At 41.8% G+C, this 25178-nt stretch overlaps 1 protein-coding gene across 1 annotated transcript; it reads left to right on the plus strand.

Annotated features, from left to right (window-relative positions):
• The first annotated feature begins 2914 nt into the window (after window positions 1-2914).
• On the plus strand, window positions 2915-24878 carry angpt2b (angiopoietin 2b). Its single transcript, XM_026156042.2, has 9 exons — window positions 2915-3844; window positions 10246-10401; window positions 11085-11206; window positions 12970-13202; window positions 13445-13569; window positions 16652-16753; window positions 20247-20413; window positions 23324-23454; window positions 23715-24878. The coding sequence occupies exons 1-9, from the start codon at window positions 3527-3529 to the stop codon at window positions 23873-23875; spliced, it is 1515 nt and encodes a 504-aa protein (XP_026011827.1). The 5' UTR covers window positions 2915-3526; the 3' UTR covers window positions 23876-24878.
• Window positions 24879-25178: the final 300 nt, after the last annotated feature.

Raw genomic sequence — 25178 nt, forward strand, 5'->3', positions numbered from 1 at the left:
TTAAACAACACAGCAGTGTGTATGTGCCTTGACACTTAAGGTATAAGCCTATGCATTTCTTTTGGTGAGATTTCCTGTCCTCGTAGTAAAAAAAACCTGAGGGTGGAGCTTGCCTCAGTAGCGTCCCTGGAGTGGAGTGTCTGCAGGCAGAAAGATAGATATGGAGTATTCAAACAGTGGAGGCAATATACATTATGACCACTTACCATTATTACTCGGTTGGAGCAATAAAAATCTATGAATAATTTAAGAGTTGTGAGTGCTTCTTCTAAAGCTTTTGAATGAAGAGACCTTTATGTTTATTTTAGCTAGTGTTGTCATTTGGTCAAAATTGTTATTAAATTTTAGATTATTATTGTGTTATTATATTATTGTTCTCCAAGATGCAGTACCTTTACTACTTATTCCACTGCTGCAATGCATACAAGGGCTTTTTTCTTAGCATGGAGACTGTATAAAAACATATATAGCTACTGTCATAGCATCCATTGGTTACTGATACCATACACTGGTACTGTTGTAAAAGGCCCTGAGATAATCTTTTTGGCTAGTCTCATCTGATCTCATCAAATGTGTCCAGCCAGTTGTGGATCTGATTGCCAAATTAATACTATGTGATGGTGCCAGATTCTCAATCACTTGTATACCATATTTATTGTCGTATGTCTGTGAAGGTTCTCAGTCATCCAGGTCATTGTAGTCAAAGGAGCTTACAAAGAAAAGCGTCTGGAGTTCTTTAAGTTGCTTGAAGATGTTTCACCTCTCGGATGAGTATTTATTGTCCCTTTTCTTCTCATGGTTACCATAATTTACTAAATGCACATCAGGTAGTCTTTAGTAAGGTTTATAACTGAACCTTTAACGCATTAGCAAAGTGTTTACTCAGGCCGTTGGTCACAGTAGCAGAAGGATAACTTATTTCCAACAAACATCTATACAACCACATTAACCAGAGGAGTTTTCACTAGTGAGTATTGGAGTAGCCTTCAAAATATGTCAAGTCAAGTTGGCTTTATTGTCACTTCAACCATATACAGTAAGTACACAGTGAAGCGAAACAACGTTCCTCCAGGACCAAGGTGCTACATGCAACATAAATTTACAACATAAATTAACAGAAAACACTAAACTAGCTAACTAAGAGGCCTGGTTAGCTGGCTAGCAAAGACAAGACAGACTGACCTAACATAAATTACAACATAAATTAACTAATGATAAATGATAAATAAATTAATTAATTAATGTCAATGCATCCATCCATCCATTTTCTCCTCCACTGACAGCACTTGCAGGCCAGCAAAGATGAGATCCTGAAATCACCAACGAGGAAGACTTTAGCCATTTGGATACCCCTAGAATTTATTTAAAAATTACGAACAGAATCTGTGACAAAAGTCAACCCTGGAAAATTTAGACACCCACTTGGATTGAGTTCAACTGATTGCCAGCAATGTGGACTAAGCTCTCACTCTGGTTGTATGGGATTTGTAACAAAGGGTCAGCTATCTCATTCCTCCTGAGCACCTCCAACAGGTACCACATGAGGGAAATGTTGGAATGCCTTCTCCAAGTCCACAAAGCACATGTAGACTGATTGGGGAAACTCCCACAAACCCTATATAGAGCTGATCCAATCTTCCGAAAGAATGAAACCGGCATTGTTCCTCCTGAATCTTAGGTTCAACCAATGGATGGGTTTTCCTCTCCAGTGCCTGGTTGTAGACCTTCACAGACAGGCTGATTCATCCACCTCAAGGGCTCTGCCACCAAGGAGCTCTTCAATTACCTAAGTGACCTCACCACTGGTGATAGGCGAATCATTACCCAGATTCTTTCTTCCTTCACTCAAGATGGCTGCCTCTGCCTAAGCCTGGTTCTGCCAGAGGGTTTCTTCTGTTGAAAGGGAGTTTTTCCTTCCCACTCTTGCCAAAGTGCTTGTTCGTATGGGGTCATCTGATTGTGAAGGTTTTCTCTGTTCTCTCTGTATTATTAAGAGATTAACCTTACAGTATAAGTCTTGAGGCACTATACAGAGTGAGCAGAGCATCGCTTTTGCTTCAAGGTGGACCAAAAATCTTGTTCTGTGACCTCACTGAATTCTTCCCACACCCATGTTTTTGCTTCAACTACTTCCGGAGCCACACTTCTCTTGGGCTGCCGCTACCTTTCAGCTGTCTCAGGAGTCCCACAGGCTAAACAAGCCCGACAGAACTCCTTAGAGCGATGGATCCCTTCATCTCCCATGTCCTCCATCTGGTTCAGGGATTACCACCATGGCAGGTAGCAACCACCTTGAAGCTCCAACTCCATGTCAATACCTCAACAATACAGGTGCAAAAGGACAATGAAGTCCACAGGTGGGACACCCTCCAGTACACCTGGAAGAGAAAATGTCCAAAATGTTCTCTTCTTCTTTTGATTATGCATGTTTACAGCAGAGCCATAGTAATAGGCTTGTTTCTGCTAGTTTCATTTAGATTGTAAATAATCTAAATGAAAGACTGAGCAAATATCAGTTTAGCCAACAACTGAAGGCAAAACAGGCATCGTACTGCAGGGTTTGAAAACACCAAACTAGTATTAATCAGTACTGCAACATAACAAACGTGATTCCTAATCAAAAGATAAGAATTTGACATAGTCAGTTTTTTTGTATCGTTTCAGGTAAACATGTTCTTTACCAAATAATAATTGACATGCCAGTAAAACGGTTTTAAATTAAAAAGACACAGGAAGTGGAGAGAAGGAAAGAGAGAATGAGAAGGAGCAAAAGGTTTTCAAAGAGAGTTCCTAGTTTTTGGCTCTTGTGGTGAGCTGTGTGTAATTTTTGCAGCTTCCTCTTCTAACCCCCCTGCAAACAGGAGTAGCGCAAGAGGGAGGGAGAAAGTAAAAGAGGGAAGGGTGGTTGACTGATTATGTGCTCAAGAGGTGTGTGTGGTGAGGTACACAGCTCTCTCTCTCTACTGCTTTAAGAGCTTTACCGCTTCAGCCAACATCCTGAAGCAGGCCTCTCTTCACTCCTCTCCCCTCTCTCATCCAGACCAATGTATGGACTCCAGGAGCTTGAGTAGACGGCAGTGAGGAAAGCAACTTTTCAAAAGAGAGATAAACGGTGGGAGGGAAGTCTGCTGTTGGCTTCCTGGGCTGAGCTGCATGTGCTGGCTGGCCGGGTGTTGGAGTTACAATAGGAAACAATTGCCTTTTTTCCTGTGTGTGTGTGTTTTTGTATCCACCCCTCACAAAGAACAGCTGGACTACGAACTGGACTGCAGAAAGACTTCTGGATGCAGCAGCAAAGTGGAGGATCAGCCAAAAGAGGACAAGTGAAAGTGATAAAACAGAGGCTGGAGCAGCAGGAGTTGGACTGAGAATACAGGAAGAAGACAGAGGCAGAGCATTCAGGGACAGAAAAATATAGAAAGGGCAAAAGGAGAAATTGATCTCACTCCCTTGCCAGTTCTCCCAGGTGTGGTGGAACCTTCTTCCATCTCTCTTCTCCCATCCCTTTACCTCTCTTGACCCTGACATGGGCCGCCTGCTGGCCCTGACCTTCACCTACCTGGCCTATATGCTGGCCATCGCGATTGCCTCAGAGCGCCAGCAGCACCGTGTGCAGCACGGCCCCTGCAGCTACACTTTCATCCTCCCTGAGGTGGAACACTGCCATCCCTTAAAGGACTTCCAGGTCACAAATATCCTGCAAAGGGACTCCCCACCTGAGGCCGAGCCCGATACAAGCCAAACCAAGGAGAGCAAGGCCCAAAAGGAGAGGCCTTCCTGGCAAGAGAGGAAGCTGCAGAGTCTGGAGAGTGCCATGGAGAATAACACTCAGTGGCTGCAGAAGGTAAGGTTTCTGAACTGTTGACTAAGGCGACCACTTCCTCCTGCCATACCGTGTTCTTCTTGTCTTTTTTTGCAATGTCGCTTTCAGCTCGCAGATCTTCAAACTAAATGCTGTAGAAGCACCGGATGTCCACAGAGTGCTCCATCCGATAACATCTGTTGACAAGCCCTCATTATTGATAAGTTCACTGCTTAGCTGGGATTTCCTGGATGCTTGCTGTATGGATATCTGGCTCCATGACAATACCTAGTGTATGAGTGTGTGTCTGAATTTAAGACCACTGGGATGTCAGAACTCCCTGTTGCATGCAAGTGGAAGAAGAATGGATAAAAAAAAAGTTTTATAATATCATGCCAAATATGTCTCACATGGTTAAACCTTCTAAATGAGTGTTTTCGCCCCCACGAGCAACAAGTATACAAAACTTCTACTCTTGACTCATGTTTTAGTGGATTTATGAGCCAAAGTCAACTCAAATGCTCTCTGTACCAAACCCAATGTACATAAAAACAGTATCATCCTTTCTCAGTAAGATGGTGTTGGACACATTTTGTCCTCATTGGATTGTTAGCCTTTGTAGCTCCGGTTGACTCAGATTATGACTGAGTAAAATGAAATGATGTAATGTAAAATGGCTTCACAGTGGAGTTTCCATTCCTAAGGTTATCTGGGCAGGGAATCAGTGTTGGGCCATTGTTTTGGACAGACTGACTGAGTGACTGACAGGTTACCCCTCTCCACCCATCTGTCTATTCTCGTCTCCATCTCCGCCAGTATATTTATGGTATGCGTTAATCCCCAGTTTGATTATAAGAATTTGTGTTGGGTGTTTAGACTGGCCGACTGAGTGCAAACACATATCTGAGGATATGAAAATGTGGTTTTGTGAATGCCAAAATGTTTCCTCCGTTGCTGTCACTTCACCCTTCCCACCATATACACTCATTTTTAATTCTTTCCTTTCCCTCCTGACAAATCTTTTCCATCCAACTTTGTCATTTCTATCCGCACCTCTGATGTGATGAATGTGTCTCATCGATCATGAGCTCTCAAAACCTTCTCCCATTCTGCTCACGTTCACCTGAAATGGAATCGAAACACACACATAAAAGCACACACTGATATACCCCTGTGTATTCGCTCTGCGTGATACTCCATCTATGAACTGGAGTCACGCCTTCCATAGGAAGCATCTCGTGGGGTCATATTATAAATATATACGTGTGTGTTTGAAATATGGAAAAAGGAAGAAAAAAACACTTTGTCCTCACGCATATCGTTTACAAAGCTCGAGCTGAACTGTAGAATTTAAATCTTCACATGCTGCTCTCATCTTGGACTCATCTTGGACTCTAACTTTCCACTTTCTCCACCAGAGATGTGATATAAGCGGCTATAAACAAAAAGCAGTAAAACAGTCCCACAACATGTACAGAAAAGCCTCTGCTGACACACATCGCGCTCCGTTGCCAACATCCTCCACATAACGTCTGGAATGAAACTAAACGATCCAACATTTCAACAAGTAACCCCCAGCAGACTAAACTGATGCATAAATGATCAAACTGTAGGTGGGATTTCAACAAAAACACAGCATTACTCTAGAGAGACCTTTCTTTTCAATTGCACAAGGGTACGCTGAACTTTGACCCCAGATGGCAAAGCTTTTTCAGCACCTTGTGAGGCTCATTAAGCCTATCTGCATTCTGCAGGTTTTGGAGGAACGTGGTGGTATGGATCTGGAAGAGCTTCAGGCACATGTATGAGTGTGTGTCGGTGTTTCTGTGAAACCTACGATCTCCCTCAAAGCTCCCCTGGGATGCTACGACCCTTACTGTGAGCTTTCTACCAAAACCCTATGAAAGAAAACACACACCCACGCATACAGATTTAGGAGCACACACACACACATACTAATCCACCATGTTCCACAGAGTAAACTCTGAGTGAAGTCCAACAGGACTGTATTAATGCTCCAGATTCCTCCTGGTGTTTCCAAGAAGAAACTGGTGTTTGTTTTCTTTTGGAACAACCCCCAACATCACCCCCATCGTGTCCCTTTTGCTCTCTGCTGCCCTGAGGGCTTGGCTGCTTTTCTTAGTATGTTTCAGAGGCTGTGGTTATTATGCTAATGCAGAAATATTGCACAGATCAAGGTAGCTAGCTGACCACTGGTGACCTGATAGTTTGGCTGCTCAATATTTCATTAAACCAAAGTATTTCTACCACATTACTTACATCACTCGATTGGGCTCCATTAACTTTCATAGACTTACACACATTTTTCCTTCGTAAGTGGTCTGATTCTGACTGCTGAATTATTAAATCTTAAGTGCTCATCTCAATTACAAAGACACAGTTTCACTTATGCTGCAGTTTTGTTTAGTTGAGTTTTTCTTTTTCTTTACCACAGTCTGTGGGTGTCTTGGCAGTCCTCACAGCAATAAATAAAGTGACACCGAGACAAGAATAAAATTCTGCCCTCATGCTACTGGCTGTGTTGGTGCTTTGAGCTAAATTGTAATGTCAGGACCCCAGCTGTCCGATTTATCCAGTAATAGATCCAGACATTGCAGTCAAAACTACAAAGGTTAGTGTTGTCATGGTGTTAAAGGACAATTCAGGGTATCTCCGAAGTTACTGGGATGCATTTTTGGACTTTCTAAAAATATACCTATCCCTAAAAAAATATTGCATTAGCTAACATCTGGTAGCATGCTTCTGTTCTTGGTACCAGACCCATCATTAGAAAAACATAAATACGAGCATAAGATGGAGAGATGAACATCACCCTGCAGCAGATAATAATGCAGATATCAGTGACAACAGATACACCACAGGTTAAGCGAAACACAGGATGAAGGGTGGAGCTGATGTAGAGGTGGGTTGCAAAGTGGCTTGGAGTTGTCCCGCAGCTGGAGATAAACAGATCTGCTGGGACCTCAGTTGAACTAATGCTGTTTAACATTGCTGCCAGTCCATCTATTAACTACTAAGATGTGAATAACATGATGAAAAATCAAAAAGTCTGGATTCATCAGGTGGGTGTGTCTGTTTTTTTCCTGACAAGCAGGAACTGCCAACCCCAGGTGAAAAACAAAATCAGCAGCCACATTGATTTATATTCTTTGTCGTTGCCCTGTTCAACCTACAGAACATGGTGTCAACCAGAGGCAAATCTTTTAACAGACTTTGCTGCTGTGAAAACAGGTCGCAGTGTGAAATGCATCTAGAGTTTTTTGTACACTGCACAGCTTAAACAGACTCTCTGTCTCTTCCATTGCATAGAGGTGGTGGCAGAAAAAATCTGTATGATTAAAGAGCAAGTCACAAAAGTTTCACACAGAAGTTTCTCTAGATTTCTGCTTTTGCACTGTCAAATCACTATTTCCATTCTCGCAGTCGTACCCATCCTGTTGCGCCTCCGTCTATCATGGTCATTTGCCAAAACAACGTGCACACATGTTTCCCCTCCCTTCTGCAATTGTAACCAAGAACAAGCGCGTCCATTTGCTCAGTAATTAAGATATCAGGGAAGTCCTATGATTTTCTCAGCACCGATCCCTTCTCTCTTTCGTATATACACAATAAAACGGAATTATGTTACATCCCAAAAGCAATTTATCTGGCTGCATAGTGCAGCGAGCGACAGCAACAGCGAGCGAGCATTTGGCAGAAGGGGGATGGAGTACATCAAGACTTCTGAATTGAGCTCTGGAAGAAAGGATGTAATAGGAACACTTTGGACAGGCAGGCCGATAGCAGCCCTGAATGCATAAGGCTGATTACGATGCAGGGATCTTTGGTTCTTCTTTGGAGTCTGCTTTAATCCGCTTGGTAATCTCTTCATAACCTTCATTATGAACGGATTTCCCCCCCCCCCCCCCCCCCCCCGCAGTCTCAGTTGTCCTAAAATAGTAAAATATGAGGGAGGGATTTACAGAGAAAGATTGAAGGGAGACACTTTAAAAGAATGGGAAAGTTCAAGAGACAAAGAGAAAGATTACTAGCAAGCAAACAGTTTGAGTGCAGATTCATCTCTATTATCCCACTTAAGTTAGTATTTTTTAAACTTAATAGAAAGAATTATAATGACCCCATTCCTCCACATATTTTTTTAGGCGAAGAAACAAACAAGCAAACAAATAAACCACCAAACAAACAATTGTCTGGTTTGAATTTCCTTCGATTTTTGTGGATAGCCACTCATTAGCTGGATAATTTTGAGTGCTTTCTCCTCAGAGACTTAATTTTCCACTTGTGTGGTTTAATGAGTACAGTCTGATCTTTTCTCCCCAGAAAAATCATAAATATTAATGTTCTCGAGTTCGATATTCTACTCTGCTTTATTGCAAAAGGCACAGGCCATTGCCCGTTAAACGTCAAACAAAACTGTATCATTCACAGTAGAAAAAGTGAAATTGGACTTCCTGATGCCGTTTTCTCAAACAGACCACATTAATAAGAAAATCTATTTATTGGAACAAGATGGATGTCATCCTATTTTTACTCCCGGTGTAACATATGATGGGTTTTAGCCAATGCTTCTCTCTCGGTGCTTGTGATTGATTACAGAGTTTAGGTGACTATCCCTGAAGTCCTGCTCATGAATATCTTGATGTCAAACTCCCAGTATATGCTTTCGCTTCTCTTTCTGCATACCCACTGAAATGCCTATATATTCCATCATTTTATGAATGTTAGGTGATTGGCCTGAGGTAAACCTGTAGATGGATGGATAGATGAGTGGAAATACACTGCAAATGCCCCGGGGATACTAAATTCTGTGACTCCATCACAGTGTCTGAAAAGATTGAGGTAAAAAAAAAAGGGCACACGACTTCAAGGTTCAGTCTTTCATACTGCATCAATGTCCTAGTGAATACATAAAGCACATTGCCTGCTAAAATCAAGCAGCAATCCCTTGGGGCTGAAAAATGAATTGTCAAAAAACTGCAGTTCCCCTAGTGGCCATTTGAGGCCAGCTTCAAGTAAATCAGTAAGCCCTCATAGACCTTTGTGTTAAAATGCTCAACTTTAGCCACTAAAATAACCTTTTACAGCCTGGCAGTAAATACAGTGCTCATCTGAACACAGATCCTGCCCCAGGGCCGTACAGCTATCTATTTCCTTATGCGGTCGATCATTATCTCTCTACTATTAATAACCCAAAGAAGTGAAAGATTTCTTCCAAATCTCTCAACAAAGTCATCCACTAGTGTCCTGCACTCCTCCTCCTGCTCATCACTTAATGACTTAGAGTTGTACTGAAAGTCTGAGGTGTACAAGATGAACAGGAATGGAGACAGCAGCAGAAGTGATCCTTCTTACTATTTAGATGGGAGTAAACCCTCTGCAGTATGTGGATGATTGTATTTAGATTTGTTCTGTATGTAACTGTGGAAGGCCAAGAGAAGTTATTCCATGCATTTTCAATAGGACCAAAACTAGTCTCTCCAGTACTTCTGTTGCATACAATATGAGAGCAACTGCTCGATAGTCTTTATGCTCTGATAGTGTTGACGTCTCTGGTGCAGGAACCAGACAGGATGTTTGCTATCTACTCCTTCTTCAAAATGGCGTCATAAATGGCGTTAGGATCACAGACACAAGGCAAGCACCAGGAGGAGGCCAGGAGTCTTAGTTAAGTAGGGGGAGGAAGGGGAAGAAGAGGAGAAAGGAAAAAAAAATCAGTAAAGGTAGTGAGTGTGTGTGGAGGGCTGTGAACTAAACCTGCAAATGAGGTAAAAAGGTTTACCTCATTTGCCCTCTCCAGGTTGCTCACTGGTTGTCTGTCTGTCACCTTAAAACCAGTGATTTGTTTTTCATTCTTCTCATTCTGCTCAACTTTAACCTCCAGCTTCCTCCTATAGGAATCCTTGCATTTCCTCAGCTTCACTGTTAGGTCCCTCTGAACTCTCCTCAGTTCCTTCCCGTCCCCACGTTTAAAGTCTTTCTTATTATTATTCAGGAGCCTTTTCAGGCTACTAGTGATCTGAGGATTATTGTTCGCAACTGCATGGATTGGATTTTTGCAAGGCCTACATTAAGTGTTGTGACTGTTGATTGACCGATGTGCCATACACACAGCTTCCTATGCTATTTACTGACCACAGCTGCCAACAAAGGCAGCTGTAGCTGGTAGTCAACTACTGTCTGAGAGTCTTCACCTCTGTCGTTTCCAATCACTTTGCTCACAACTTAGCACTCGACTCCCTCTGGTCTAAATGTGGTGGTTCTGACTCCATAAAATTAAAATGCTAATACTGAGGCTTCACAATTTCCACAAACTAATGGGTGACTTCATGGTGGCCACCTCCATCCTTCATATGCAGTGCATGGATAAAATCTGATTATTACCAACACAGAATGAGAAAATTATCAGCCTGTTCTCCCCACAGCTGGAGAACTTCATCAACGAGAATGTGCGCTCCGGGGTGGAGGAAATAAAGAGAACTGCGGTACACACCCAGACAGCTGCCATGCTCGAGATGGGAACCAACCTCCTCAGCCAATCAGCAGAGCAGACTCGTAAACTGACAGATGTTGAGACCCAGGTAAGCCTATCAGCAAAGACCAGAGCGAACCTATTTGCAGCCAGTCCAAATGAAAAACTGTGGGGGCCACACCCATGCAAAAACAAATGATGTCACTTGGGAAACGCTCGGTGAACAGCTAATTAAATGTAAATCAGATGTAACCCGCTGAGAAGCCATGCCCAAAGGTGGCGGGAAATGCTCTAAAACAGCTGGTATTTGGTCCTGCAGGCTCTTGATTGACACAGTGAGTCGAGCTTTGCGTCTGACAACAAGCCAATTAAAACACAAAGCTTGGTAGCACAACACAGATGTGCCTTCAATTATGCCACAGATTTTGTTATTACAGACCAGGCTGTTTTTGGTCCCGTTGCTTTCTTTCTCTCTTATCAAAGCTTATATAAAATTTGCAACCTGTGCAAATAATCCGAGCAGCTTTGTTCAAGTTTTTGTTTTAACCGCGACTTCAAAACATGTCACAGGTGCACATGAGATCATCCTTGCTTAAGTTTTGATTATAAAATCAAAGAAGGCAATTTCACGAGCTTTGTGATGGACAGTTTATCCCCAAGGGTCCTTTTTATGAATTCCCGGCGAGCGCCCTTTATTTTTCCACTCCACATCTCTCACCGTTCTCATTCAATCTTCTTTAATGTGTGATAGATTTTTTTTCTTGCTTATTGTTTTTTTTTATCAATCTATAGGTGTTAAACCAGACAAGCCGCCTGGAGATTCAGCTACTTGAGTACTCACTCTTCACTAACCGGCTGGAGAAACATATACTTCTGCAGACTCAAGAGATCTCTCGCCTCAGTGATAAAAACAGGTGAGAACACATACAGATTTTAAAAATCTGTCTGTAAGACTTGGTTCGTGCTATTTTCCTCATCAGTTTTTCCTTTGCTAATGAAATAAGATGAAACATAAAAAAGCAAATACTCCTTTGAAAAAGAATGCTTTCTCAGGAAAAGGCCACTTCATGGGTATTTTGAAAGGGAGACTATAAAAGCCCCGCAGAGATTAATGCACTGTATATGCACATGCATAAACTGGCCCTTCCCATACTGCAACTGCAAAGAAATATGTTGAATGAGCTCATCAATTGTGAACTAGAGGGCAATTAGACATAATGCGCATTGTATAAGCGTGTGTGTTTGTGTGTGTTTGCTAGTAAATGGGCAGTGCAGTTAGGAGGGGTTTCCCTTTCTTCTCTCTAGGAACACAGGGTCAAGTAAAGGCCAGGAGGTTAAGGGCTGGGCTCTGGGTGGATTGAAAGGGAGCCAGTTTTCTTTCTTTCTTTCTATCCGCTTGTTTATCATTCCATCCATCTCTACCAAGTGTGACCAACAGAGAACACAGTCCTCCAGCGTTCTAGCACCTGTTACACATCTGGCCCCGCTCGACCCCCCGTTCTGCCCTTCGGCCCTCATCTTTCAAGACGGTGACGCAGATCGGACGTGTAGATAAATGAATCTGTCTTGACAAGGGTAAACTCCATGACAGGGTGCATGAAATTAGAAATGTAATAGCAGATTTGCGGAGAGGCAGCTGTGGAATGAAAGGGAAATAAGGGCTCCACTAGTTGGATGAGGCTACTGCTGCTGAGCATTAAGGGCATGGGGCCAGTTTTTGAACTGCTGCCAAGCTAAGAAGGGGCAGAGAGGCATGTTTGCTTTCATAGGCATTATATGTGAACTAGTATTGGCAGGAAGTACAGCACACTGCAGCAAGACTAGTACCAGTGTATATTTTAGAATAATAATAGTAAATAGCAGAATATCATAACCAGAACAGTATAATTGCCCAGGTCGCACAAGAAATGTTCCGTCAACTTACACAATCATTGAAACATTGCTGTGCTGCCTTTATGCCATGCTTTGCACTGTGATTGAAGCAAAGCGCCCATAATGGAGAACAATTTCTCATCGAGTGTTTTCCCACAAAGCAAAAAAATAAAATGGAAGTGAGTGAAAAGAAAAAAAAAGTGGCTTCGATTGATCCAGCTTTCTTTCCCGGCCACATACTGAGCTGCTGCCTAAAGTGGGAGATTGAAGATCCATCTGCGTGTTCACGGAGCTCAGAAGTAGCTTGTTCAATCTAGGTGGCTGGATTGTTTCAATAAATAACTGCTGCAGACTCATTAGTCAAAGCCATAAAGATCAAGCTGCAGGGATTTATGGTGCTCGTTTGGACACACACACACGCAATCAGGTTGTTACCTCATTGCTATGATCGAGCAGCTTAGCATGCAGGCCATCTGCGAGTGCTGCTGTGGTACAGGTGTTTATATGATGTTAGCCCAATGAGACTGTGGAGCTGATGTCTATTAGTCATCCTTGTATAAATGTGCAAGTTTGTGCAGTCTCCACTGTGAAAGGTAAATGCTGAATGGATGGATTCTGCACCCCCCCCCCCCCCTCCCCACACACACACACACACACACGCTTTTAATCTTCATCCTCCAAACAATATGCATTTAACAATGGTGTTAGTGCTGCTTCAGATGTATTTTTCATTAATTTTTTCCTCTCTTTTCAAGAATGCTCTATAAAGTAGAAAAATTCACTTTCTCTTTCTTTGCTTTGACAGTTTTCTGGAACAAAGGCTCTTAACCTTGGAGGGTCGGTATGGGAGGGAGCTAAAAGGTCTGCAGAGCGAGAAGCAGCAGCTTCAAGAGCTTCTCGAGAGGCAGAGCCAACTGGTCAGTCAGCTTCAGCACGAACTGGGCAGCTCTTCTCTTAACAGCACCTTACTACAGAGACAGCAGGCCATGCTCACAGATACTGTGCAGCAGCTGCTCGCTGTGGCCAATCACTGCAATGGTAAGCCTTAGTAAGTTTACTGTGCAAATGGCACTATAAATATCAATTTCTAAACAAATATAGCCAAAGGCAGCTTGTAATTAACATCTGAGACATGCTATATATGTACATGCTTACACTGCAGACACAAAAGGCTTAAAGCAGAGTGTAAAGCTTCGAGAGAACTCACATATGGGGTTGGGATTTGTGTGCAAAACCCGTAAGGTTGCCATCTGTAAACACATGTTTGCATGTTTCTTCAGAAATCTCCAATATGCCCAAGGAGGAGCCGCTTAGTTTCAGGGACTGTGCAGAGATCCTGCGATCTGGAGTGAAAGAAAGTGGAATATATAGCATACGCCTCCACAACTCCACACAGACTGTCAAGGTAGTAAGACTTTAAAGGCCACTGGCCTTTTCTTGCAAATATCACCTAACCGACTCTGACATGAAACTTTCTTTTGGTCTGTGTGTCTCACACAATTTAACACTAGAGTTATTTTAACTTGGATTAATTTTATAGTTTTTTTCCCCAACCCAGAGTCATTATTTTGAGCTGCAATAAATACAGGGAGAAAAAACAAAACTAGTCTGATGTCATGGTAATATACTAGGGATTTGGTGTAGAGGTGATGGAGATGTCATGCTGTGTTACAGAGAGCTAAAATAATAAGCAACAGGAGCATTATGCCCTGCAGGCTTTATGGTGAGCGAGAGTGCACTGCAGAATGCAAAGTCAGAAAAGCCTAAGAGGTACCTCTACTGATCTCAAGTAACTAGCCCTTGGTAAGTCAACCATGACATCCACCAGCAGGCTATTCATATTCTGAGTCACATCTAGCATTCTGGGGATCTTAACTCTCAAAGCCTTACAGGGCAAAAAAGACAGGCTGAAGCAGTGTTGTTTTATTCATTATTTTCAGTCTAGTTAGCTGTTGGCACCAACTCCTACTGCCTCTGCCCCCCTCCCCCACCCCCTGTTCTTCCTCTTTATTTCCTGTGGGCAAGGCAGCCAGGTGTTAGGCACTGGTGCCATGTGTTTCCTGCCAACTGGGGCCAGTGTACATTTCCACTGATACAAGTTAGTACTCGTGAAATCATTGCTGCTTTCAATCTACGCCATCTAATTCAAGTTGCAATGTGGCTGGCAAGCTGGGTGGCTTCATAAAAGTGGGGCACATACAAATTGCCCTATTTTCAAAGCCGAAAGCCAGCTTTCTCTACAGACAAAAGGAATACAAGAATACATGTTTAATGCATAAACTGGATATATGAGGCAGATTTAGCGGGCCATCCATTAGGCTCTGTGAATGATGATAATGATTACAAAACCACATAGTTAAGGGTCTGTTTTTTTCTTCTTTTCTTCCTTTTTTGTGTCTCTTTTCTGTATGTTTTTGAGAACTCCATTCGTAGAAAGTCCCTTTATCACATTGACCATAAAGTCTTTTTTTTTTTTTTCTTGAAAATCCTAATGACCCTTGAGCTTCCAGTGCTTTATTGTAATGGATTTGGCCCTGGCATGCCTTTCTTGGCCAATAACAAGTCTATTTGGAGTATTAAATATGAATCTGGTCTAAATCAGAGTAACAACCACATTTGGGAAATGACTTAAATTGAGAATTCTATTTCAAGACCCTGTTTTTGTATTCGGTGTGATGCCTTTAAGGTCAGAACATTGGCCTAATGTGCCAGAGTATAATCACACAACACTGCTGGTCTGCTGTGTATTTCAGGGTAAATGAAATTCTCGGAACCATCTGAACACTTTAATTTCTTACTAAAAAAAATTAACCTGCAATGTGGATGCTTATATGCCGTGACCAGTTCTCCCTCAACTGATCTGCCCCTCCCTGAGCCTGGTTCTTTGGGAGCTTTCTTCCTGTTAACGGGGAGTTTTTTTTCCTTCCCACGGTTACCAAGTGCTTGCTCAAAGAGAGTTCCCTGATTGCTGAGGCTTTCTGAGTTGTTATGATATACAGCACATTGTGGCCACTCTTGTTGTAATTTGGTGCTATATAAATAAAACTGAATTGAGGTTTGGTTGGTTGAAGACATTCAAGCAACTATTGGTTGTATCCACATTCCAGAGTGTAAGATTGTTTCTGAAACACAACTGTCGCTGACAACATTTATAATTTGAGGAGACAACATTTTATAGATATTCAAACATAGTGCCAAAGAACACTAGTCCAACACTGCTTTGAGGTATGGTGAGTACAAGCGTTCAATTAAAATGAATCACTGAAGTATCTAATCTTACCACCCATGGGAGAAATTCATTTAGCACACCTGAAGGAGGCTGGAAGAGGTCCAATTAAATACCTCAGATATCTAAAGTAAGTCCCTGGACAAGTTTAGATTTCAAGATCTGTCACGAGACAAACAAGTAAAATGAATTCATATTAGTTTGTTCAAAAATCCATGGAAAAACCTGCGGCCAAGCAAGAAAGAAAGCAGACTGTGTAACCAGAAACGCAGAAGCCTCGTCCTCAGCTGCTACACAAGGGATAAGAGAACATGGTGAGGTGAAGTTTTTTCTTTCCCACCTGGGTTGTATCATTGTGACAACCTTAGACGCAGAGTTCCCGAGGTTTCCGAGGCATGCTTTAAATAACAGAAAGGCTGCGGTGTGTTTTATTTCTTCATGTCAATTCTTCACTTAGTGTAGACAGCTTTGGTTCCTTAAGAAGTGACATTTTCAGATTAATCCCTCTTTAAGGATACATAGACTCAGGAAAGATTAGACGTCAGTCTCAGATGGTTTAAAATGGGAAACATAGGGAATACTCAATGTCTGACATATGTTCATCATTTGTATCATTTGTATGATACTTCATAGACTGTTGAGATGTTTTAGAACATTTTTTTTCATTTTTGAATATAAAATAAATACTTTTTGTATGTCATTAAATTAAATACTTATTTGCAAAGTAAATCTGCTGCAGGACTTCCTGCATTTTAGACTCTTTTAGTTGATTGTTTCGAATTTACAGCATCAGACTTCTTTCTTTTCATTCAGTCTTAATGCCATTTGAAAAAAAAACATCTCCAATGGATCTGCTCTGCACCAACTTAATGCCAACCAACAATCAGTGACAAGCTGGTTAACAAAGCCAAGCAGTTAGCTGATAAAAAGCCAGAGAGCCCTCACAGCAGCTGGTGGGGAATACAGGATCGGCATTCACCAGGTGGCTTGAAGCAGGAGTCCAAATGAATGTTTTGCCTCTTCTGAATAGAGAACAATCACTGTGGCAAATGCTCTATGTTCTGTATCAGCTGCAGTTGCTCTGATGCTTCTTTAGTTGGATAAAAACGTATTGATGCACGCACAAACTTGAAGGGGACTTAATGTGGTGGTTCTTGGACTACCAAGAACAGGTCTTCTTTAAAGACAGCTTCAGATGTACTTCTTGTAGACACTCACCCCTAATGAATAATAGCTTGTTTTAGCTGTTTTCTATTTGCAGGTGTTTTGTGATATGAAGACCAGAGGCGGGGGTTGGACGGTGATTCAGCACAGAAGAAACGGTTCCGTCGACTTCCATCGTGGGTGGAGGGATTACAAAACGGTGGGTTCCCCAGCCAGATGGCAGGGCCACTTTTAAGCTCAGGTCTTATGGTATCAGTATTGCAGGACTGGACAGGAGGTTTCAATAACTTTCCACGGGTGCTTTGACACAGAGAGGTGAGGGAAAGCAGCTCGCCTGTGATCCCGGGTGACCTGCGCTTGTTGTATTTGGCCGCCCTTATGTTCTCCACAGCCCCCCCCATGTTATTGCACCTGCTCTCACTCCCTGTCCCAGCCATACTCCCACACATCCACATAAACAAATATGCACAAACACACACACACTCACGTGTCACGCAGCACTATTATTTGCATCCATCCTCAGATTCCCCTAAGCCTTCCTGTGCAGGGATATGAGTGCGTTGATGAAAGAAACCGAATTTCCAAATGCAAAGACCACCCTAAAACAAACTGGATACAATACAATTGCGCTTGAGAGACTGTGAAGTTGCTCCAGCGCTTTGGCTGGGAATCGAGCATGTTTTAGCACCTTTGGCTTTCATTTTGCTTGGAATTTAAATAATGCTCTTTTTTTCTGATTCCATTTACAAAGTGTTGCACAACAAAAAAAAAAAGCCAGTGCTTGTAAAGCTTTTACAGACAAAACAAATTTGGGATTTTTGACTGAATGGAAGAGCAATTTTTCTTTCACCTATGCCAAGAAATCAATTGTCATTGCTCGGTTTGGAAATTAAATGCATAGCGGAGTGTGACTGCAAACAGAGAGAGTGGGAGAAAGAGGGGAACAAAAAGCGCCTTAAAAACTATTGAAGGACAATATTTTTACAAGTGGATGATAAATATTTGGCTCCAGCTGTGGCGTGGGAGGACAGGGGCCCCTGTAGATGCCAGATAACGTATGAACCATAATGCTTCACTTGCCCTGGTCCACACACAGTATTCTCAAAGAGGTTGTCTCAGAGTTCATCGAATTTTGCACCCAGACATGCTGGAAAGATAATAAATGTTCCACAGCTCTTTATTTGAACAAAAAAAAAACAAAAAAACAAAACACAGCAAAAAGCAAGTTTGACAGGGAAACAAGGTAACTTATATTTAAGACATAAACATTTTTTTTAAAGCCAGTCGTGTAGCATAACCCAGTCAGTTATGTAGCACCACAAAAGTGAGACCGATGTGTCACGAAAGGACGGGATGTGCCAAGCGCTGACCCTGGGAATTCAATGGACCTGGCCGAGTTGCACCGAGCTGTTTCCACCTCCTCGAAACAGTCCTCGGTGTGTGTGTGTGTTTGTTTGGGGTTTTTTTGCAAAGAGCACACGAGGGGGGCAGCAAGTCAGACACAGGAACTGCATTGAACATTGAACAGTGGTCAATAAAAAAGAAATTACCTGTGCAGACCAAATGCCTCACTTCTGAAGTGCTCCCATTTTGGGCTGAAGCCCAACAGGAGATGGCTCAGAATCGCATGGCAGATGTAGCACGACAGACCCACGCCCGGTGTTTTCTCATGGTGACACACAGATGGTATCTGACAAAACTGGGCTTTTCTGCAAGCCATTTCATTCCCCCATATTTAGCAGTTTGTGCTCAGTTACAGACTATTATTTGTATTATTTCTTCTTAGCACTATCACTCACTATTTCCTTACTTTTGTTTAATCCTCTTTACTCCTTATGGAATATAGGACTTAGACAGTTTGTCTCCACATCACATCCTGTGCTCTCTGAAAGTTATTTTGGCGATTGGGTCAGCAGCTTTCAGTTTATCCATGAAAGATTGCCTCCATATCTGCTTGGGGCATCCTCTTCTTTGCTTTCCTTGGGCTTAATTGTGCCACTGAGGATTTAAGGAAAAGGCAATTGCTATTTAGAAAAGCAAAATAACTGACTATAGTTTATACAGTACAGTGAATACTAAAATTACTGTAACCATCAGATTTAAAAGTAACGTTTGTAATGAGCAATGTCGCCTTGATGTTTCTGGAGGTCACTTGATTTTGGTAGTACTACCCGAATCTTCACTGGACAAACTGGGCGTGTTAGACTGCCTATGAAGCTCTTACAGTGCACCTCTGTATCCTCACAGGTCTTCTAGCCCATGCCAAAGGACTTTAATGAGTACGCTGTGAGTTTCCTCTGTTTTAATTTTTCAGGAAACTCTGCTAAGGATAGTGAGTTCCAGCACAAACAGATATTTGGTGGTTTTAAGGGACACAGGGTCCTCTAGAAACTCTCTTTGTTTGCTTTGACTGACTCTTAGCTGCACGTTAGTGGCCATGCAGAGAAGACCTGCAGCTGTTTCTGGTTGTGGTAGGTGTTTCTCTTCACCTTTAACAATGATTATGTCAGTAGTTATGTCAGTGGCTATTAAGCTAACTATTTATTTGTTAGGATTTTTTCCCACTGTGTGTTAAAGCTGAGTCAGTTTTCTGGCCTGTTTTCTTGATTCATGTGTGTTTATATCAGTTTGGGTCAGTGTAGACAGAGTTTGTTTGTATTTTTTGGATTGTTTTTTTTTTGTTTAAGCGGTTAATGTGCTGTCTTACTTTATGATCAAGCCTAGATCTGTTTATTTTAACTTCGTTTATGGGCACAGACATCATTATTTGACTTTTTGTATGATGGTTTTCTTGTTCTTCGTGCCTGACCGGCTGGGTCTCTCACATTACACCAGTAAAATAATGAGAGAAGAAATGGCTGCTAAGCCTATAAATGCACAGAGATCTCAGTGTGAGGTAGCTGATATCAGTCTGCATTATTTATGAATTCCAGCTATTATTCACTTTTTGCCATTGCTAACTGTTGCACAACTTCTACATTGTACAGTGCTGGGAAATGAAGTGCAGTTAGCTAATGCTAAATTGTTAATGCTATAGAGAGTAGGGCTGATTCTTATATATCGCTTTCCAACTGTCCTCGAGCACTTAAAGCACTTTATACCTGTCTCATTCACACACACAGACACACACACGCTCACCTGTGCCTTAGTTCTTTTTATCTATATTGACACACTCCCATAATGAACACATCAGGAGAAAGTCAGGGTTTAGTATCAAGTATCATTTAGCATGTAGACTGCGAAGCAGCCAGGGATCGAACTACCAACCAGTGTTATATTTTAGGCAGTGGAGTGTGTTTGTGTGTGAAGGTTTTGTATAATTTATTGCTGTTTATCAATAATACTAAAAATATTGTTATTGTCCAGGTCTAAAGTTCAAACAAACAGCCTACAAACTCACAAAGCCAACTGTTATTTTAATTTGTATTTTACATTTGCTTGTGGAGATTTTGTGCTTTGGGATTTTGAAGTAAATTAACATGTCAGCTGACCGGTCTTTAGCTTTGGGAGTTGAGTATTTCACTTCCTTTATTCAGTCTTAGCCCATCAGAATGATATGTTTCACTTCTTAAATTGAGGTCCATTTTCATATTAACTCTGAACATACTTGGCAGGCTGCTGATAAAAGCATCCCCCCCTTGTTAGGATATTTTCTTTTTTCTATTGTGTCTTTTTCTTTGTGTCTAATCCAGGGTTTTGGAGAGTCGTCTGGGGAACACTGGCTGGGGAATGATATCATCCACGAGCTGACCAGCTCCCAGGATTACAGTCTGCATGTCCAGCTAAGAGACAGAGAGGGGAATGAAGCCTATTCGCATTATGACCACTTCTACATAGACGGAGAGGACAAAAACTACAGGTAACCAAAAAGCATGAACTGTAACTTGTGTTTCTTTAGCTTGCAGCAATGCTTTTCTTGTCTTATTGAATGACTTGGTAATTAGTACATGATTGGGCAAGACTTGACAACATGCCCACTTAAAACACCCACACTCTGATCGAAAATTTAATTATTTCTTTTTCCCACTTTCTCAGAAACATGACATGAATCGGCTCTTAATGAAGGTGTTTTATTTCAGAAGTCAGTGTAAGTGCTATATTAAGAGCTGTCTGTTGTGAACACTATAATGGCGGTACAGTGACACCTCTTCAGCTGTCACCTTTGATGCGGGCGCGGGACTCTCGGATTAGAAGCCGTTATCAACGGTTAAAATTCGTCTCTATGTTTTCATTTTTCTGGGGTTTTTTTTTAAATCTGCGACCGCTGAAGTGGAGGCAGCAATTGGACTGTTTCTAAAAGAATGTCATTCAAAATGATGAGCCAAGTGGAGGGCAAGCGGGCACTTTTAGTTTGCCTCTATTTTTCTTTTCCCATCAATGCACCTGCTGTTTCCCCCTGAAAATCCCCAAAGGGAGCCACATCCACTAGAGTATAACAGGAACACTAAGCAATACCTGCTCGCAGCCAGAAACTGACAACTCACACAAAGCCCTTTGGTAACCCAGCAATCACTAACAAGATTATGTGTGTGTGTGGGGGAGTCGGGGTGGGGTGAGGTGTGAGAATGCCGAAGCCATGTAGCTTCTAAAACAGACAGAAATGTAATATGAGGTTAGATTAGATAGAAATTCACAGGAATTTGCCCTTGTTTGGGGAACGTTTATGGAGATTGATGCTCTGAGAGATGACAAATCATAATCACATGTGGAGGTATGCTTCCAAGACGCCTAATAGGGCAGCAAAATTGCATTTGCCTGAGTTTCATCCCCATAATTAGCGTGATGAAACGCAGCCTTTCAACATTTAGCTGTAGGCTACACTGTGTGAGTTGAAGCACCTGAGTGCATATAACCACGTTCTGTCTAACCAGTTCAATGTGCATCAGATTCAGCTAGCACCCCGAAGAAGCTGGGTTGTTTTTTTTATTGCAACTCCCCAGCTGGAACTGTGGTGCTATGCAGCTCGTCAGAGTTCTCATCCTCGGTGCATTCGGTGCACTCCCCAGAGCTGCATCAAGGTCTTCACCTAAAACTCAGTAACAAGATTCATACATTAATCATCGATATGACAGACCACCTTTCCCTTCGAGGAAGCCAAGAATAGCTGCACTTATAGCAGGGAAAGTAGTCGACATTCTTTTAGCGTAACTGTATCTCTGTCATTAAGCCATACAATAACAATATAAAAGACAGTCACCTTGAAAAGGGTTAGCCTGTGGTCTGTGGTATTGGTATAATAGCTGAGGGAAAAGAGAAAAAATAAAACACATCTGGAAGTCATGGCTAATGCAAATGTTTTTCGGGGGTGCTGGAGGAGCTGACACCTTCTGTAGGCCACTCTTTCCAGTAGCATATTCTGTAAGCTTGCTGTTGCCATTCTGACTAATTTGATTGGTCCTAATTTGCATCACATCATTGAATTAGCATGAAAAAACCCATCCTCATGCATGGCTGAACCTTTCCCCACATCTTGACTGGTCGTGACAGACGGCTTAACCTGGTTCTGCTCACGGATCAGTTGGGTTCTCTCTGTATTGTTGCACCACTATACCTCACAATATAAAATTTAAGATGAGTATTGTTGGGGAACAAAAAAAAAGTAATTAAATTTGATTGAAATTCTGTTAATGAACTCTGTGCTGTTCTAGCTTTTTTCCTGCCCCCCAGCACCAGCACCATTATCTCCTTCACCCCCCCTTCGTCTCACGATGTGTTGTCCTGCCCTGCGGTGAACTTACAAATTCAAGAGGAGGATTCTTCACTTAGTCCTCACAGACAGCGTGCCCCAGGCTACATGGGAGGAGGAGAGGGGGGTCACATAACTCAGGGGAGAGTGTGGCACTAACTAGACAAAATGACAGGGCAGAGGAGATGCCAAACAGCGAGACTGACCTTGTCTGCTCTCTTTAAAGCAGTCGTGATGTGCGCGCACACACACACTCTCACACACAGATGCGGAATCAGACGCAGAAACGCACACACACCCAATTGCCGGGCTGGTGTATGAAAATAATTGAGCGAATCAATTTAAGTTGGATAGAGATTTCTTACAGGCGCCGCTGCTTCACAAAGCACAGCATGGAAGAAAAATAATGAGAACTTCTTTAGGTTACTTTTTATACTGATGTTGAGACAACAATGGGGTAACAATAGGAATGCTGGAGTCGTACTGTACATATGATAAAAAGGATATGATATTATATTGTGGTATATAACTTTACATATTTCTATTCATCTGTTTCTTTTTGTTTTATCTTTGTAAAATAATAAATTGACAAATTTTATTTGAATTTAATGATGAGCTCGACAGGCTTTCATCCAAAAATACACCCCTCTTACAGAGTTTCTTAATAAGAAGAAGGAACGGTGAAAGAGAGGAACATCGGATTGTGCCCTCTTTAGGAAGCGGTTTACTAAAACCAAATTGTAAAGTCAGATATTGCCAGAAGCTGTGAAGAATCAAAGTTCGACAAAGGAAAAGTGAACAGTAAGAAGCCAATTCGTCAACCTCATCCTGTTGGTATCCTGTGGTATTATTGAAATACAGACAAACTGGGTTAGTAAACACAACTGTGCCGTGTTCAGTTTAGCAGAACACGATTGGATTACTTTAGAGATACTGAGCTTCAGCCAGTTTGGGGGCAGTTTCCACTCACTGTCATTTGCAGCATCCAACAAGTTGCCCAACATGGCTTTAAATAATGAATAGGAGCGCCTGCAGCTGAGCTTTTTTGCTGAATTTCTATATTCATTTTTTTTTCCTCTCTAGCCTTCATGCCGAGGGCTTCAGCGGCACAGCTGGACGAACCAGCAGCCTCTCCCACGCTGGAAGCCAGTTCAGCACCAAGGACAGAGACAATGACCGCTGCACCTGCAAGTGTGCGCAGCTCGCGTCAGGAGGTAACGTTGCATCAGTCACCTGCTGTCGCTCAACCCACATCATCTCAATCTGTCTCTCCTCATAACCCGTCTTGTAAAGAAAAAAAAAACGATATCCACTCCCTTGTAAATGTCCTGAAGTGCATTTCATTTCCCTTCTGCGCCAGTATAAAGTTACTGCTGACTTACAGCTGTACATTTGGGTGTTACATTTCATGAGCTTGCATTCAATTAATTCTGACTTTTACCTTGAACTTTTTGCCACACTTCCTCTTCTGCAGGATGGTGGTTTGACGCTTGTGGTCCGTCCAACCTGAACGGCATATATTACCCTGCCTCCTCCAGCGTGGTTCGCTACAATAGTATTAAGTGGTACTACTGGAAGGGTCCAAATGTGATCGCTACCATGACAACCATGATGGTTCGCCCAGCTAATTTCTGATGATGTTGGCATGTACTTGCCACCGGATTGTGAAGTGAATGTCATCACCGTTAAACAGAAATATACAATATCCAAGAAAATGTGTATTTTTGGGAAGACACTCAAAGAAGGCTTTCGGTGATTTCAGCTTGTGGACATTTTGGAGGGGTGCTTTAGCAATCGCCTGGGGACATATATTCAGACTCACCGCAAATGACTGTGAATTCCTGAGTGAGGAAATCCACGAACCGGAACTATTCACAAAGGTACTCGGGCTATATTTTAATAAGGATTGTTCAGCTGTGAGAGGAAGGAGACAGAGTATGAGCTTGGCTACAGACAAAAGAAAAAAAAGAAGAAATAACACATCACTTTATGCAGTTTAAAAACCAGTTATGCAACCCCTAATAAATGATGAAACTTTAGAAATGTTATAACAAAACTTACTTTTAAGGATGGATAGAAAGTGAGTACATCAGAGAGACAGCTCAGGTTGAGCAGTTTAGAGATAAAGTTAAAAGAGGCGAGGCTGAAATAGTTTGGACAGAGGAGGAGGGACGGTGGATATATCAAACAAGGATGTGGAAGAGGGAGCTGCAAGGCGGGAGGAAAACAGGAAGACCACAGAGGATGTTCGTGGGCACAGAAAAGGAGCATTAGTGTGCTAGGCATAGGGTGAGATGGAGGTAGATGATCTGCTGTGGCTAAAAGATGAAGCAATGAAAACTTTTGTTGTGTATTTGATGTAAGATAATTTGGTGACACTTTATAACAGCCATCATTAATAAAGGATAAATTAATTTTTGTTTATTTTGTACTTTTTTTTTTACTGCTTAACAATAGAATAATAATGAATCTTATTTACTAATTGATTAATAAGTGGTGTGTAAATCAATCAATCTATGAACATTATCTGCACGGCTATTGTAAAGTTTATAAAATGTGTTACACTTGGTTAAGAAGCACTGTGGAATCTATAACAATAACTTGGATGACTAATATAAACTGGTCTTTATATTACTTAGTCTCTTGTCTCCTGTTATCACTGTTTGATATGAGTATCTCTCAGCCTGTCATTACAATGTAAATATTGCTGTTTCCTATGATACCATACATAACGCAATATTTAACTTGCAACATGATTATCTTATTACAACACGAGATAGATAGATAGATAGATAGATAGATAGATAGATAGATAGATAGATAGATAGATAGATAGATAGATAGATAGATAGATAGATAGATAGATAGATAGATAGATAGATAGATAGATAGATAGATAGATAGATAGATAGATAATAAAAAGGAGATCAGAGAAACC

The sequence above is a fragment of the Astatotilapia calliptera genome, chromosome 22 (assembly GCF_964374335.1).
Source record: "Astatotilapia calliptera chromosome 22, fAstCal68.1, whole genome shotgun sequence".
Lineage (NCBI taxonomy): Eukaryota > Metazoa > Chordata > Actinopteri > Cichliformes > Cichlidae > Astatotilapia > Astatotilapia calliptera.

Excerpts from the sequence above, each read along its gene's own strand:
- angpt2b (XM_026156042.2), top strand. The coding sequence starts at position 3,527 with ATGGGCCGCCTGCTGGCCCTGACCTTCACCTACCTGGCCTATATGCTG. Across the intron at positions 10,402-11,084 it reads TGACAGATGTTGAGACCCAG|GTGTTAAACCAGACAAGCCG; the intron begins GTAAGCCTATCA and ends ATCAATCTATAG. Across the intron at positions 16,754-20,246 it reads GGTGGAGGGATTACAAAACG|GGTTTTGGAGAGTCGTCTGG; the intron begins GTGGGTTCCCCA and ends TGTCTAATCCAG.